Source organism: Pteropus vampyrus, unplaced genomic scaffold (genome assembly GCF_000151845.1).
Source record: "Pteropus vampyrus isolate Shadow unplaced genomic scaffold, Pvam_2.0 Scaffold168, whole genome shotgun sequence".
In the NCBI taxonomy this organism is placed as follows: domain Eukaryota; kingdom Metazoa; phylum Chordata; class Mammalia; order Chiroptera; family Pteropodidae; genus Pteropus; species Pteropus vampyrus.
The window spans coordinates 323,700-340,115 of NW_011888949.1; the positions used below are offsets into that span (position 1 = coordinate 323,700).

At 52.3% G+C, this 16,416-nt stretch overlaps 1 protein-coding gene, 1 long non-coding RNA gene and 1 pseudogene across 2 annotated transcripts in view; all 3 read left to right on the forward strand.

The window, feature by feature from the left end:
- Positions 1-6: 6 nt before the first annotated feature.
- Positions 7-2,688, forward strand: LOC111745888. The gene is made up of 2 exons (XR_002782830.1): positions 7-682; positions 797-2,688. It is a non-coding gene; the product is annotated as an uncharacterized LOC111745888 (long non-coding RNA).
- A 3,233-nt stretch (positions 2,689-5,921) lies between these two features.
- LOC111745892 lies at positions 5,922-6,040 on the forward strand (annotated as a pseudogene).
- Positions 6,041-15,075: 9,035 nt separating this feature from the next.
- HTR5A (5-hydroxytryptamine receptor 5A) overlaps positions 15,076-16,416 on the forward strand; it is a 5,879-nt gene continuing 4,538 nt past the window's right edge. The window contains exon 1 of the mRNA XM_011370387.1: positions 15,076-15,827. Coding sequence (XP_011368689.1) covers positions 15,087-15,827 — 741 coding nt within the window. The 5' untranslated portion in view covers positions 15,076-15,086. The remainder of the gene's footprint in view (positions 15,828-16,416) is intronic.

Genomic DNA, 16,416 nt, shown 5'->3' on the forward strand with positions numbered 1-16,416 from the left:
CGGGCACAGAGGACTGGGGCGTCATCGGCCGCTGCCCGACCGGCTCCGACGCAACGCCTCAGCCTCTGCGGCCAGTCCCGGCTGAGGACGCGGGCGCTAGGTCGCATTGGGGCCCGAGCACCATGGGCTGGCCGTGGCGCCCCGCTCCCCCGGCCCGAACCCCAGCCCTGCCGCGACCTGGGCTGGGGGGCGTGATCCCTACGACGATGTGGTCACGTGTTCCCGCTCTGACGTCATCCCGCCCGCGAGGCCGTGACGTGTTCCTGCTCTGACGTCATGCCGCCTTCCAGGTCGTGACGTTCCTGCTCTGATGTCATCCCGTCCGCGTGGCTGTGACGTTTCTGTTCTGATGTCATCCCGCCCGCGAGGTCGCGTCGTGTTCTCGCTCTGACGTCGTCACGGCCTTGGCGGGAGATGTGTTCGGCCCGCGCCTTTTCACCCGGCCCTCGGGTTTCGCCTGCGGGGCGCCTGGAGCCCGAGGGCCCAGGCGGGGTGGTGGGAGCGCGCGGCCTGGACCCCCAGACCCGGGTGGGCTCGCGACTGCTGCCTGGTCCCAGGGCGGTTGAGAATTGTTTTGCGAACTGGGACGGGAACGTGAATCAGGCCCTACTTTCCTCCCCGCGTGTCCTAAGTCTTCACCCGCCGTTGCCGTTTCCTGCCGAGCAGAGAGCCGTCTTTAAATGTTAGTGAAGTCGAGAAACCTTCCAGCACCCCTGTGGCACCCTCATACTACATGTATTTATTTGGGGGACATACTCCAGTCGGCTCGTGTCCCATCATTTCTACTCTCTTACAGAGAAGTTCGGGAAGTACAAGGGCGTCGCTGGTTCCTTGGTCCGGATGCCCCGGAACGTGGGCTGGCCCTCTCCGGTCAGGTGGGCGCGGCTTCGTGGCCTCTGCGTCTGTAGGTGTGTGTAAGTGATCTTGTGTGGGCCTCTAAATGCGTTTTACCAGTCCAATGTCTTTGCCTTTCTGTCTCCTTCATTTTGCCTTTTGAGCAGTCGGAAATAGCCTTATTCGGAAGCTAACAAAATTTCAGATGATACAACCTGAGAAAGAATTTACCGTCCGTCATTTGAATACTCAGCATGCGTTTGGTAGTGACTGTTAAAACGGTTTACGTTTTCCGTCTGATCTCGGAAGCTAAGCAGGGTAGGGACTGGTTACTGTTTGGATGGGAGACCACCTAGGAAGATCAGATGCTGTAGGCGTAAAAAATAAAAATTAAAAAAAATAAGGGAACGTAAGCCGACAAGGTCCTTGCGATCTATGAGGTCAACCAAGGGTTGCCTCGCCTAAAAAAAAAAAATTTTATAAAAAGGTTTATTTCTGTGCTAAGATGTCCCTGCGGTAAATTAGACCTGAATGCGGAACCAGTTATCCTGCCCTGTTGTCGACCTGCCCTGTTGTTGACCTGCGTGAAGGAGTTTGTCCAGCTCTTTCTTCCTTGGTTAAACACAAAGCGTGTGAATTTATATTAAAAGACTTAAAGCATACCTCAACCAGGTGTTTTATCTTATAAGTTAAAAAAAGAACTCGTGACATTCAGCAGGACGAGTTTACCCTGTTGTGTGACTTGTGACAAGTCGGTAAGGCAGATTATGGAACTAGGAAATCTATGTAAAATCTCATCGACCTGTCAGAAATCGTAAAACATCACTTGTGAGCTGTGCGAGGTCGGTGGAGCCACGTGGGCTCCCGGCCCCAGCGTCAAGAAGGCTCCGTGGCACGGAGCCAAGTGCATCACACACCGCTGCCTTGCCGGAAGTGCAGAGCGAACATCTTTAGATGAAATCAGATTTCATGTGGATACTGGATTCCTGAGGAAGTCTGCAAACTGACACCCTGACAAATAACCCATCTACCAGAAGACTTAAAGATGGCAACTCAGTTTTAAAAAATCAACACCAAAACTCATAAAAATGATCTTCAGCAAAAGCCTCCTTCTATAATATAAGATGTCCATTCAGGAAGTTATAGGAATAAAACACCACATTGAGACTGCTGTATTATTCACGAATAAATAGATATTTCTTGTTGATTTTTGTGGCACAAGATGACACACTTGAGGGTAACAGTCTCAGTTCGTTAAACAGAAGTTTTGCATTTCTTTAACTTTGATGCATGTACCACCCAAATATGACACGCTGAGCATTAATATCTTTACATTTCTCCCAGCTAAGTTCAAAGCATGATCATTTCGTTGATAACCTTCAGAGGATAAACAGCCTGCTTAATGCCAACTTTATACATTATTTATTTTCTATTTTGCAGAATTGATAAGCTGAGGCTAAAAAGATTAGAAAAAGCAGAAATGAAATTGAGAATGTTTAACTCAAAGTGGCAGGAATTTGAGGCAGCAGTTTAGCTAAGTACTTCCAAATGGCTTTTTAAAAAACGCATCTCTATAGAACAATCTCAGACTTGTTCTCATGTTATGTTCAACTAGTCACACAACCCTTAAAGTTAGATATTATTAATGTTTAGTAAACCTTTAGTTTGAGTTTATAGACCAACATTTAACCTTTTCGTGAAAGAGAATACTTAAGTTAGAGATACAAACAGGCCAAGGTTTTATCACAGGAAAACCTGGGAACTTAAAAGACACGTTTCTTTAAAAGATTCAGTCAGCTGACCCGCAGGGCACAGTTGTCACCCATAGTCATCTAGCTATTCAGTGCAGAAAAACTAGAAAACAGATAAGCGAAAAAGTACAAATTACCCCCAAATTCTATGCCCAGAAGCAACACTTGAAATCCTGTCAGACATTGTCCTATATAAATACATTTTTTCCTTAAAGCGTTATAGTACACACTTCTGTCACTGCTTAAAACAAAACAGGAATGTCCCTCCAGGTCAGTAAATAACAGCTACATCACTTAACGGGTCTAAGACTTTCAATGGACCTTAATTTAATCTGTCGCGCGTTCGTCATTTCCAGTTTAACAATTACAAGGCTGCGACGAAGCCGTCGTCAATAAAAGCATAGACGTGCGCCCTATTGCACTGCTCCATGCCTGCCTGCAGTCAGAGCCCACTGCCTAGCACAGTCAAGAAGGCTTAGGTGGGTGAGTCAACTACAGCCGTTTGCCACTCAGGGGCATCTGGTGACATCTTTGTTTAAGCAAGAAGGGAGAGGGCACTGCTGGCACCTAGTGGCAGAGGTGGGAAAGCTGCTAAACATCCTATGATGCGCAGGCCAGCCCCCCACAGAGAATTTTCCCTGCGCAGGGTGTCACCACTGCTGCTGTCCAGAGACTTGGTTTAAGATGATGTAACAGACTACATTCCATTGGATTAAAACAGTGAAAGTGTCTTGCACAGAACTTGGTGGCTTGCTGGGACAGCTTTCCTCCACAGGTACTTGGCTTCTGTCATCACGTAGCTTTGCTGAGAGCCTTTGCTTCCAACTACGCAGACGCGGAGAAAGCAAGTAGAATGTCATGCAGGAGGTTCCGTGGCCAGGCTTAGCGAGAACAGCACACTCACATGTCCAAAGCCTGGTTCTGTGACCCCCGACCTGAATCGCAAGGGAGGCTGGGAAATGCGGGCTTCCTGCACGTCAGGGAAATGGGATGGGTGCTACCTTGCCAATTTATGTCATTTTTAGTTTTGAAACATTCTTGTACGAATTAAGATTAGAGAATGCAAGATCGCTGTGCCCCCGTTGTCAAAGCCCCCAGACTTTCCCGGACGGTGAGGCTCCATGCCCGGACTGGTGTCCACGGACATGGCAGTTTAGGGCTGTGGAAGGAATTGGGCTTCTGGGCAAAGTGTGTTCTTAAGTGCATCTCAGACTGTTCACCAGCTCATAAACGGAGAGCCCAGGCGAGGCCCTGGCTGTGAACGCACCACGACGCCGAGGGTCACAGGGGTCACGCCCACCCTGGCCCTGATGCGCCCACCTGTCCGGATCCACCCGCGGGGCACCAAGGAGGCCGAGGCCCACATCACAGCCACTTGCCGAACTTGGGCTACACCGCCTTTTTGGACTTACTCTAATTCCTTCTTTAAAAAAATAAAATAAAAGGAACAGTTTAATTTCATATATAATAGAAATAGAAAAAAAGGTAAGCTCTCTAAAAATATTTATGTAACTTTATATAGGTTGAAAATATTCTGATTTCTATTTCTGTAGTTAATAGGTATCTCTCGTTTGGACTTGGTCGAAGACGAAGAAATGATTGTTAGATCTAAATTCAGGACTCGCCGATTTTAATGTCTTGTGTCACTTTTAATTTTCTGATTTAATTAGTTTCCTAATTAGAAGGGTTAAATTAATTAACCTCATTATTTACTATATATTTAATGATTTCTTCTCTATAGGGAGTTACTTAATTTTCAATAATTGGAAAGCTCATGACAAGAGGGAATTTTGCCAGGTTGTACCCTTACTGCATTGTGATCAGTGGCAGGAATTGGACAGATCGAAGGGACTTTTAGGAGAGACGCCAGCTCCACGTGAGGCTATTCCCACTTGTTTTAAAACATACAAATACTTGAGTTGGGATTCAATGATTTTTATCCAATTATAACTCAGCGTATGCATCTTTTACGTAAGGTTAAAAGGCATCTTGGAACATAGGATTTTATAGTAAATAGCCCCGCTACACAGTCTTGGTGACAGACAAGAACATAGTCATAAAGCGTTGGATAATGCTAACTAATTACAATGAAAAGGTTTTCTGAAGTTATCACCTAGTAGAAACAGCTTAATGAAATATTCAGTTTTTCCTCAGACTTGTACGTGGGCTACACAGATGACATTTGGGGAGGCCATAGGAAAATCATGAGCCTACAATCCGTATGGCTTGTGAAAATCAGGTAGGCCTTGTTCCTCCATGTTTGTATGCGTGTAAATAACCACAGTCTGTGGACAACATCGTTTTAATGTAGTGATAACCAGGAGAGATTAAATAGTTACTCTTCAGAGCACGAAAGTGAGGCCGTACGTACAAGATGGCTCCACCTGTCTCTTCCCCACTCCGAGTGCATGCTGACGTGGATCCGCAGCACGGAGGCCGGCAGGCACAGGACACCGGCACCCGCCTTCCCCTGTCTCTGTCGCCGCTCGATCCCGTTTGGAGACTATCGGCCCCTGTTGTGTGTACAGCAGGCAAAGTGGTACCGCCAGCTCCACAGTATGAGCCAGACGACGCTCACCGTCCTCGTCCTCAGACTTCCGGAAGCTTCTCACTGCTGCAGAGCGAAGCCCCGGCCGATCGGCCTGCCGCCTGCGAACTCCACGGCCCCCCTCACTCTCGGCCATGGAGCCCAGAGCCCGAGCACCCGGCTCTCCTACCCTCCTTCCTGCACACGCTCTTCCCACCGACTGGACCACTCACTTTCTGCAGATGCATCCAGAAGGCTCCCGCCCCCTTGGCGCAGGACAGACCATCAGCGCCTACACTGACGCCCCACGTCTCGAACATCTCGGACGCCTGCAGACCCCTTCTATTTACAATTATAAATAAATTATGTAAACGGGAGCTGTTTGTCTTGGGTCAGGGATGCTAAGCCCACCAGGCGTGAGAGAGGTCATCCCAGCCCAGTGCGACGCATGTGTGAACACCTCAGGGTGGGAAGCACCTCAGGGCTGGAGGGGACGTAAGGGTGGGAGCTCGTCTTCACCTAGCACTTGTATTTGAAATACCAGGAAGACTTCATTTTAAAGACTTGGCTGCTTCCCCCGCCCCACGTGATCCCGCCGCTGCTGACGGCAACAGGTCTCGTTGCCCTTGACGTGTGTCCCCACTGGGTCACGCAATGCCTGGTGTCGGGCGGGCGATGGCGGGTAAATTGCTCGGCAGCAGGTGGATGCGTTTTGAGTGGCTCGAGATCTCTGCCGAGGAATTTCCGCCTTGGGTTTAAGGCACCATCAAAACAGTCATCACTCTGCAAGTTTACAATTTACCCCTTATGTCTATGGCCAAGCCACCCTGAACGTGCCCGATCTCGTCTGATCTCAGAAGCTAAACAGGGTCGGGCCTGCTTAGTACTTGGATAGGAGACCACCTAGCAAGACCAGACGCTGTAGGCGTAAAAAAATAAAAACCTTACCCCTTCTGACAAAGTCTCTGTTGTTACTAAATGTCGCGTTTCATCTTACAAATGGGGCAGCGGGTTCAGAGACATTAGGTCAGGGCTCGGCAAACTTTTCCTGTAAAGGGCCAAATAGAAGATATTCCAGACACCATGGTCCATAAAGTCTGTTTCGACTCCTCAGCGGCCATCACAGCCTGGAAGCAGCTGTGGACAGCACAGCACGTTCACCACCGGGCAGGGCTGCAAGCCGCTGGAGCTTGACACAGACACGCAGTGGCTCACATTGAGCCTCCGGGGACGTGAACTCACAGGCGGAAGAACCAAGTCTAACGCCCAACAGGTGCTGACCAGCTCATGGATCTCCCACCTCCGAGTCGGCCCCCTTTCTGCTTCGCTGAGCTAACTCTGCTCCCGAGAGGGCTTTCTGCATGCTTGACCATCAGGAAAACGGGAATTAGGGCTAATTAATTAGTCCAGACTTTGAAATCCAGAGAGAAAAGGGCCTCATATTAAGTGCAAACAATCAGCCTAAGTAATATATTTGTGGCACTTTCATTAAATTTTCTCTCAAACCTTGGAAAATATGTATCTCCTGGCTGCCAACATTTTCATCTTGTGTAATTATGAAGCCTCCCCAAATAATCATTTTTCGGTTTGTGATACTCAGTGGGGCACCATGCCAGCTGCCGAGTCTTGATGGAGCTGTTTAATTTGAGGCTTATTAGCATGGCACAGGTGAAAATGAATAAAGTCTTAGGGAAATTTGTTCATAGTAGATCAAATATAAATGCCCGTCGTGTAATGACAGTCAGGGATCAAACGAATAGCGCTAATCTAAAAGAAGTTAAAAGAATTCAGTATCTATCAAAGTAAATATAGAGATTTTAGGAACGTTTTCCCAAGATATTAATAACAACCTTTTTCCTTACAGAAGAGGCAGACATTTTGACAAGCGATAACCTTTTCTGTGAACATTTGTGCACGGCATAAAATGGTCACAAAATTAGGTGTGTGGTTACTTAAGTGAGTTAAAACAGCTTTTCTTTTTTTGGCCCCCAAAAAGAAAAAAAATTCCGAACCTTAAACCTAAAAAAAAATTGGAAAACTTAAAAGGTCCCGGTTATTTATGGACAATCTAACCCAAAGCCATTTTTTTTAAGATATTAAACAAGCAACAACGTGGATATTGTCATACTATACACTCGTCTTTCCTGAGTAGAGGTCAGAAGTAATCGTTTCCTCGGTTATAAATCGGCTCGTTTTCTTCTCTTAAAGACACTGCTCCTTAGAGCGTCACTAGCTGAGACCACGGGGGCCACGGGACGAGCGGAAAAGCGCGTCGCAGGAATACAGCTGGCACGCTCTGCCCGGCGGCCCCGACATCCGCCACGGCCACGCCCGCGGTGTCGGTGTCCGTTCATCGCGCCACGTGTCACTCACGTCGTCACGTCTGTGGAGAGCGACGGGAACGAGACCGCGAAGAGCGAAGCACAGTGACTTTCAGGACGCTCTGCCCCGGCGGCCACTTCAGTGACTGAGTGGTGATTGATAGGGTTCTGGATAGTGCCAATTCGTTTCTACGCGGGAGAATTCCCCTATCCGCCCACTGCGGCAGCATCGAGAACTTTCCCAGAAGCACAGACAATCAGTGGTCACGCAGGGAGTGCTGGGCTCCGTGTTCCACCCCTACAGACGGCGTCCCCCGCATCGGAGGATGTGTGCGTGTGTGTGTGGATGGCACATAGCGTCACAGGAAGCGTTTTGCTTTAGCTTTCGTAGCTCATGTGTGTCGTTCTGTGTATCCGCGACGTGATTCGAACGCGAGGATAAAGCTCGTTTGGACTCTCTTTGGCGGTGGTGTCGACATATTCACGAGGGATGAGCTTACTCGGAAACCGACTCATCGATGTTGGCCAGTGTCCCGCGGTTCGTTGTTCTAGGCCGTCCTTTCTCGAATCCCATCCCGAGAACAGAGTTGCTTGATGTCCTGAACCAGACATTTGCAGATAGAACGTTATTCATTCCAGCCTTCGAATTCCATGATTCCATGAAATGAAAATGAGGGGCTTTGCAGGGACCTGAGCTATCCACGTCAAGGTTGCTCGTTTCTCCCGTTCTCCAAACTGTCTTCCCGATCCCCGCCCCCCACCCTCGCCCCCGCCGCCTTTGGCTTTCTCTCTCTAATCCTCTCTTCGGTGTCACGTGACTCCATGTCATTCTTCCTCTCCATTTCTTTAGCGCCAAGACAGACCCGGAGGAGGCGGAGTTGGTAACGTAAAACACGTTACGTTTCAAGGTTGAAATCAAAAGAATCTGAGGTGGACACACGAGCGTGTCCACCTTGCCGCTCGCAGCACTAATCTGATGCATAATAACTAAACATTTCGTGAAGACGACCCCGCAGTTCTCGCTTATTCACACCGCCCTCGTCACGTTCCTCGTGGGCCTCTACCGCCTCGCACCAAGTGCCCAGAGCTGCTTCTCTCTTTTTCCATCCGGGGAGAGTTTGGGCCGTCAGCTGCTGCCTCGTATGCTCCAGCTGACTCGTATGCTCCTCTCGTATACTGCGAGTTCTCTTGGCACAGCCGTCCCCTGTGGTTAAAGCCGGTGGGAAACCACGACAGCCCTTGCCTGGCCAAGGTGCTTGCTAAGGGCAAAGGAATGACGGAGTGAGCGATGGGAGGAAGTGGTCACAAAGGCCAGCTGTGACCACCCGACCAGTTGCAGAAACAAGACTAACAGCTATAAGTATTTGTTCCGTATTCAACGTGAATATATTTACGTCTGTATTAACCGACTTCCTTTCCTTCTCCTCCCTCCCGTCCTCCTACTACCTGACATAAGAGTGTGGAGAACTTAAACCCGTACCTGAGTGTCTCATTCCCAAGAAACCAAAGGGGAGATGTGGCTCAGAAGAAGACTCTCACCGTCTGAAGTTGAGTCTGCATTCACATTCGGGGACAGGATGAGCGCGTCGTGGCTGCGGGAAGGATGGCTGCTTCGCTACGATGCTGGGAGGGCGTCTTGCTGCCACTCTTCGGAAGTCTGCTGTGGTTAGACGCTGCGTCTGGGGACGCCACGTCGGCACAGCGGGACCCGTGGTGGCGCTGTGTTGTGTCGGTGTAGCTAAGCGGAAACGACATTTCCCAAGCTCTCTTTCCCGCCTAGTCCGGGGTTAGCATAGGTCACGAGAGACGTTGGCCCAAGTTTGGAAGGTGTTTTTTTTATGCCCCAAAGGCTGGCACAGGGGCACAGGGCCCAGTCACCGCTCACACGTGTTGAGCTTGTCTGCCGCTTGCCAGCGTGGCCGGCGGCTGGGCCGCCTTCTTCCTTTCCCGACTGCCCACCGTGCAGACGTCAGCTGCCAGTCACACACCGCCCCCCTCAGATGGGTTAATCAGCTCCCCAACTATATACTGTTCGGTGGCTCTAATAAACTCCTTAGAGACCTTCTGGTCGCTCTGCTTCTCTGATTAAACCCAGATTCGGGGCCGGCAACACACAGACTCACCTGCGTGCGCAGCTTCCTGTCCCCCTCCCGGGGAAAAACAGAAACGGTCCCTCTGACCGGCCAAAGCGTTGAGTCCCAGCCCTTGGGAACCTGTCGGTTAACCCTCTCTCCCTCACCGATCCCGCCCTCCTCGCTGGGTCCTCCAAAGAGCTTTCGAGTAGGCTCATGCTTTTAAACGTTCCCACCTCATAAAGTCCGCTTTCTCCATCAGCCTGGATCCCGAGGGACCGCAAGGGGCGGCTCGTCGTGGGGATGGCATGCACGACGGACGGGCTGTGAGCCGTGGAGATGGCCAGTGCTGCTGCCGTGGAATCGAGCCATCGAACGCGGGACGAGATGCAGGCGCAAAAGCGGACAGGGACGAAGCCAGCTCTCTACAGGCGAGGAAGCTGAGCCGGGGACGGGTCCTGGCAGCATCCCAGCAGCGCCGGGCCACTGGGGGCCACAGGAGACAGCATTCTGTAGGTTCTGCGGCTCTACTATAGTTCATTGAACCACAACTGGAGTGTCCGCTGGGTATCTCTAGTTTTCTGCCACCACGAACAACACTGTAGTAGACGGCTTTGTGCTACCATTAACAACTGGCGCTGTTACTTCTGCGAGATCCGGTCCCCATCCTCGAAAAGACAGCTGAATCTCAGAATGTGCACATTGTTCATTTTAATGGATCCTGCTAGATTATTTCCTTCCCAAGTTATATTTCCGCCAGCAATTTTCATTGCAATGTATAAGGCTGCTCATTTCTACACACTCACGCCAGCCTTGGAGGGTGCACCGTATTCGCCCCTCAGATTAGAAAAATGAGAAGAGGAGGGGCCGCCTGTGCCCCTGCACCCACGCGCGCACCTGCTGCGCTGCGCCAGGGGGGCCGGTGACAGACGCTGACTGTCACCCGTGTTCGAGTATGTGTGGATGCTCCCTGAGGACATTAAAAGTGATCTTTTCAAAAAGGTATTTTAGGCACATCCCCTCTGGTTCATACACATGCCTCCTGCACAGACCTCCTTCTGCCCCACAGCCTTGAAGGTGCCGCTCGCAAGTCTTCCTATTGTCCTACTTCGGGCCATTTCTCTTACTGCCCAGAGCCCTGCCTGCTGGGAGGTGCCATCCTTCAAGCCTCCGCCCTCCCTGGGGAGCAGGGGTACAGTGCAGCTGGAGTCTGTCCCCAGGCGTGCACCAGCACAGCCAGCAGAGCCATCTGCAAACCGCCCTTAGCAGGTAGTCACACAGCCACCGCCTGGAGCCGAAGGGAGGTGCTCCGCAGTGACGGGTGACCGGGCGGGCTAGGCTACCCGCTTGGGGACCCCCGGCTGTGCTGCAGACCGCTTCCGTTTTGTGCTATCTGGCTGCTGGAGATTTGCTGCTGTCCCCTGGAGCCAGCCTCGTGGGTGGTCTCAAGAACCCGGGTCGTGGTGCTGCATCTCCTTCCCCGTCACCCACTGTCTCCGGCTCAGATGCTCCATCTGCACCCAGCTCTGGCCGCCACAGGTGGCTCTTTCAGTGGCGTGGCGTTCTCCGTGCAGATGGGACGACTTCGCGCCAGAACCCAGGAGTCTACACTGGGGCTCTCTTACCGGTGTCCGCCATAAAACCTACATGGAGCCTCTTCCCGTTACGGGCACGTCTAGTGCCACGAGAGCTGCCAAGCACACGGGCTGCTTTGTCCTTCCTGTTCTCAGCCCTGACCAAAGCTGCAGCCTCTTCGTGTCGCCGGGCATGGGGCTCAGGGCAGTGTCCTCGAGCGTGGGATACGCTGCCCGTGGCATCCACGCATGGCAACGACTACCAAGCACGGTGCTTCCCTTTGGGTGGAGAAGTCCCAGGCGCAGTAATTTGTCTCCCACGTTAGAAGGAGCGCCCTGCCACGCCCCAGAGCACAGGGCCCCCAGCAGCTCCACCGAGGCAGTGGGTGCCTGAGTCTTCGTGGGGTTCACGTCCCACCCTTCAGAGCACGTGGATTTTACCAAGGACTCTGGCAGATCGGCTCTTCCAGCTCTGCGAACGCTCTGTATTGACATAGCGGCCCAGCGGGGCGTTCGAAGAATGCCGACAACAGCAGACTTTCAACATTTTGGCCTCGGGACTCCTTTACGACCTTCAAAATTGTCGAGTGACCCCTCGAGGCTTTGTTTACACGGTTTTTATCTATGTATATTTAATGGAGTATAAATTTAAATAGAGAAATTTAAAACACATTTGTGTATTAGCCCATTAAAAGTAAAAGAATCGACCCATTACTCGTTGACGTAAATGACATCTTTTTGAAAAAGAACTCAAAAAAATTTTTAAGTGGCATTGTCTGACATTTTTGCAAATCTCTTCAAGACAGCTGGAATCTCATATCTTGTTCTGCATTCCATCTGTTGTGGTGTGTTATTTTTGGTTTAAGTTTATGAAGAAAACCCAGCCTCGCAGAAATATATAGCTGACAAAGGAGGAGCGTTTTAATAGTCTTTTCAGATAAATTCTGGACGTCTTGCCGTGGGGGTGTAGCAAACCTCAGTCAGCGGTAGCTGCGTATCCCACGCTCGAGGACACTGCCCTGGCATCGGAAATCGTAGCGCGCACTTTTTGGTGCCATTAGGTTAAAATGCATTGCTCCATTCTGCCCTTCGAAATGGATCTCTTGTCACTCTGTGATGGTGTAGCATCGTGCCCTGGCCGTTTGGGTAGTGCTGGCTCATTGAATTATCCAGACCTTCCAGATGTTGACACCGTTTATTACACAATATCAAAAGGCACATTTGTTAGCATCCCCACTGGTCTCATCAGAGAGGCCTGTAAGTATTGGGAAGCTGTCAAGTTCACAGTGGCAGACGTGAGTTTTCCAAAATTCTAATTTTCACTTGAAAGCTCACATTTCATGATGAGCGACAAATACTGTCAGCTGTTTTCCTTGAAGTGAAGGCTCATTCCATTTATCCTGAGAGAGTATCTGCCAAATACCTGAGGCTGAATAATGATAGCTTATCTGTCGGTAGCTCTTTCAAGTGAAAATAGTGTTTCCTAAAAACGCTGTTAGTTCAACTCATTTCATTTTAATGGAATCATCTCTTTAAAGACCCAATTTCCAAATACAGTCACAATTCTGAGGTACTGGGGAGGCGGGGTAGGATTTCGACATAGACATTTTGAGCAGGAGAGAGGCACAATTCAGCCCATAGATGGTAAACCAAGAAACTGTATTCCTCAAAGGTGGCATTTCAGAGATGCTGTATGGCAAGTGGGAAGTTTATACCTGTTTACATTTTGAAAGCTAAAATTATGGCCCCTCTTTAAGATAAAAAAGCTGGAACGTTCTGATTTTTCTTTGCGTCTGTACGGGATAAACCGGAATTTCTCGACAGACGTTGGCTCTTCCGGGATTACTCCATCGGCTCTCTTCTCTGTGAGGGCGCTCTGCTTAGTTTTTAACTTCACGATGCCCCGATTTTTACAAAGTATCCTCGGTTATCCCCGGCTTGGTTCTTTATTAGGCAGCTGCTCACTTAACTATCAGTACAGACGGCTGCACCGCACAGTGCTCGTAGGGGGTGTAATTGCGAGCCCACAATGCCTGCGAAGGTTTACATCGAAAGATACGGTCATCGAGGCCTGCCAACCAGAGATGCAGCCCAGCCACGCCCCCACAGACCCCGACACACGAACCCCTGCAGAACTGCTCGGAATATTCTTTTCAAAGAAGAGGTTGCATAGCCGACATCTCATTCCTGTCGGTTCCGTGACCCCAGAAGGGGAATTGCTCTATATAAGCACGAGTCTTCCCCTGGCCTAGAGCCACATGCGGTGGCGCTGCACACAGGCAGCCGCCGTCTGCGGTTTCGAAGGCGTATTCCATGAAGCAGCTCTGCGAATGCGCTCTTATTTAATGAGTCATATTCTCATCGAAGGTCCCTAACAGTATGTTCTCCTCCGAGTCCCAGGGCAGGACCCCCGCTCATCTCAGCGTGTCCCCTGACTTCATGAGAAACCAAATCTTGTACCAAAACACATGTCTCATTTTCACATAGCTAAAGGGCTTCTGGCCAAATTTGCGGCCACCCACTTATAAGAAGACAGGATTTGATGACGCCCATCGTGTGCACTTAAAAAATGATTAATGCCGGCTTGTTTTCCTTCCCGCCATCTCATTTTCCCTATTCCAATTTATTTTGTCTTGCTACGTCACGTGCCTAGTCGTGAAGTGCTTTGAATCATAACTTCTGGGCAGCGGCTTTCGATTTTTCTCAGTTGCTCTGGACGAACGTATGGTTACGGGAGTACGTGCGGGGAAGGAGTTACATGCCCCCCCCTTTAAAAGCGAGATAGAGCTTTCACGACAACTCGTATCCAACTCTCCCTTCACTGGGAGCCAACTTGGAGCCCCCTGAAGAATCTGTGCAGCTTCTCTGAGGTGCCAAGGAAACGGAGTGCGAGTTTCTGGCTCCAAGACCTCAGCCACCTCCAGGAACAGCAGTAACTGCTATCTGGCCTTTTCTCCTTAAAGGAAAACAACCTCCTACATAACACTGGGGGTGTGTGCAAAGGAGGAGGCGACGATGTGCTGAAATCCTCCGGAGAGGACAGACCAGCGATGCCATCTTAGACCGTCAGCCTGGAACACCTGTGCCACAGGAAAGCGCCTACACAACGCCGATGACCGCTCCGGGCATCCAGACCACCCCTCGGAGGACATGGGGAGGAGTGGCCGGAGGAATGCCTCACGGAAAGTTCCTTGGTAAACTTGTTCCTGGCATGGAACTCATCGTAGGGACAGGCGACAGAACCACGGAGAGCACCAAACGTAGCGATGCGCTCGGGCGGGGAGAAGCGGCAGCACCACGGACAGCGCCAGCGCTGCGCGCTCTGGGCCGCGCGCGCAGGGAGAGGCGACCTAATCAGCTGACGCCTTACGTAGGCTGGATCCCCAGTTGGATAAGGCAAGTCTGGGTGGGCGCGCCAGGGTCCGCTCTCTGGAGCTGCAGCCCCAGACTGGGTGCGGAGGGGGCGGGGGAATAGCAGAAGGCAGGTCCCAGAAAACAGGTCCCTGCTCGGCTTCCCCGGCACGCAGCTGCCTGGAGAGAGGGGCGGGTAGGGCGGCGAGGCGGCGAGAAGCGGTGCTCTGACGCACCGGTCCCCCTCCAGGCACCCCCACGCTCCGGGGCGCCCAGCTTCTCTCCGACTCGGCTCTGGGCAACCAGACTGCCTTCTCCGTGAGATGAGGAGCCCTGGGCGTGAGACAGCCTCGGCGGGCCCTGGCTGAGAGACGCAGCCCCTCGGCTCTGCTTTCCTGACCGCGGAGGGGTCCAGACCTGCCGCACTGGCAGCGCGGAGCCCTCCGTCCGCTCCCCGACGCCGCCTCCCACAGATGCTCACCGGGGGGAGCTGGGGGCCAGGGTCAGGCACTCCCCAGAAACCCCGCCAGCGGCCAGAGGTTGCAAAAGTCCTGCGCCCTGCGCCGCTCTGCGCGCACCTGCACCTTCCGTTCCTGTGCGCGCCGGCTCTGCGTGCCCCCTCTGCGCGCCCCCGAGCTGGGTCTCCTGACCCCGAGATGGACGTGTCCGGGAACCTGAGCTCCTTCTCCCTCTCCAGCCCCTCCCCTCTGGAGACCAACCGCAGCGCCGGCACCGAAGACCCGCGCCCCAACCCGCCCCTCCCCTCCGTCTTCGGAGCGCTTGTTCTGACCTTGCTGGGCTTTCTGGTGGCAGCGACCTTCGCCTGGAACCTGCTGGTGCTGGCGACCATTCTCCGCGTGCGCACCTTCCACCGAGTTCCGCACAACCTGGTGGCATCCATGGCCATCTCCGACATGCTGGTGGCCGCGCTGGTCATGCCGCTGAGCCTGGTGCATGAGCTGTCCGGGCGCCGCTGGCAGCTGGGCCGGCGGCTGTGCCAGCTGTGGATCGCGTGCGACGTGCTCTGCTGCACCGCCAGCATCTGGAATGTGACGGCCATCGCGCTGGACCGCTACTGGTCCATCACCCGCCACCTGGAATACACGCTGCGGGCCCGCAGGCGCGTCTCCAACGTGATGATCGCGCTCACCTGGGCGCTGTCCGCGGTCATCTCCCTGGCGCCGCTGCCCTTCGGCTGGGGGGAGACCTACTCCGAGGGCCGCGAGGTGTGCCAGGTGAGCCGCGAGCCCTCCTACACCGTGTTCTCCACCGTGGGCGCCTTCTACCTGCCGCTCTGCGTGGTGCTCTTCGTGTACTGGAGGATCTACAAGGCCGCCAGGCTCCGCGTGGGCGCCAGGAAGACCAACAGCGTCTCTCCCGCGCCGGAGCCCGTGCAGGTGGGTGCTGCGGTGGCCTTTGGAAACACTTCCCTGGCTTTCGTAAGGTTTCGTGCCCAGCGCACCGCCCCCCAAGTCTAGAAAGTGGAACTTCCGGGGGTTTGGGGGGAAGAGGAAGAAGGGGAGGGCTTCGGGGACTTCCTGTGCTCTGCCATGCTCGGTGTCACAGGGCTGACGATGTCCTTTACCATCTCTGCTAGCTAACTTCCTTCTGCATAAAGTGCGGGGTCTGGACTATATAATTCTACAGGGTCCCATTTGGCTCTAAAACTTAGGGTGTCTGGATAAGTTGGTGTCTGGGGCCATGCCGCCTAAACTTGAAGCTTCCTCACTTAGGGTGGGGGTGTCCAGCAGAGGGAGGGGGCAGATGGTAACGTCACCCGGCAGGAAGACAGCCGTGCCTCGGGCAACACAAATTACCGTCTCGACCCAGTCTATTTTTCTCTCTTTGCAAATTAAAGCAACTACTTTTGCCAACCATGGCATCTCCTGGATAACGAGCTGCTCTCTGCAGCTGTTTACGCCCATCTCAGAGCCCGCATTTATCTGCTTCCGCTGCCTTGTGCTCTGTTCTGGGTCCAGCCCCACC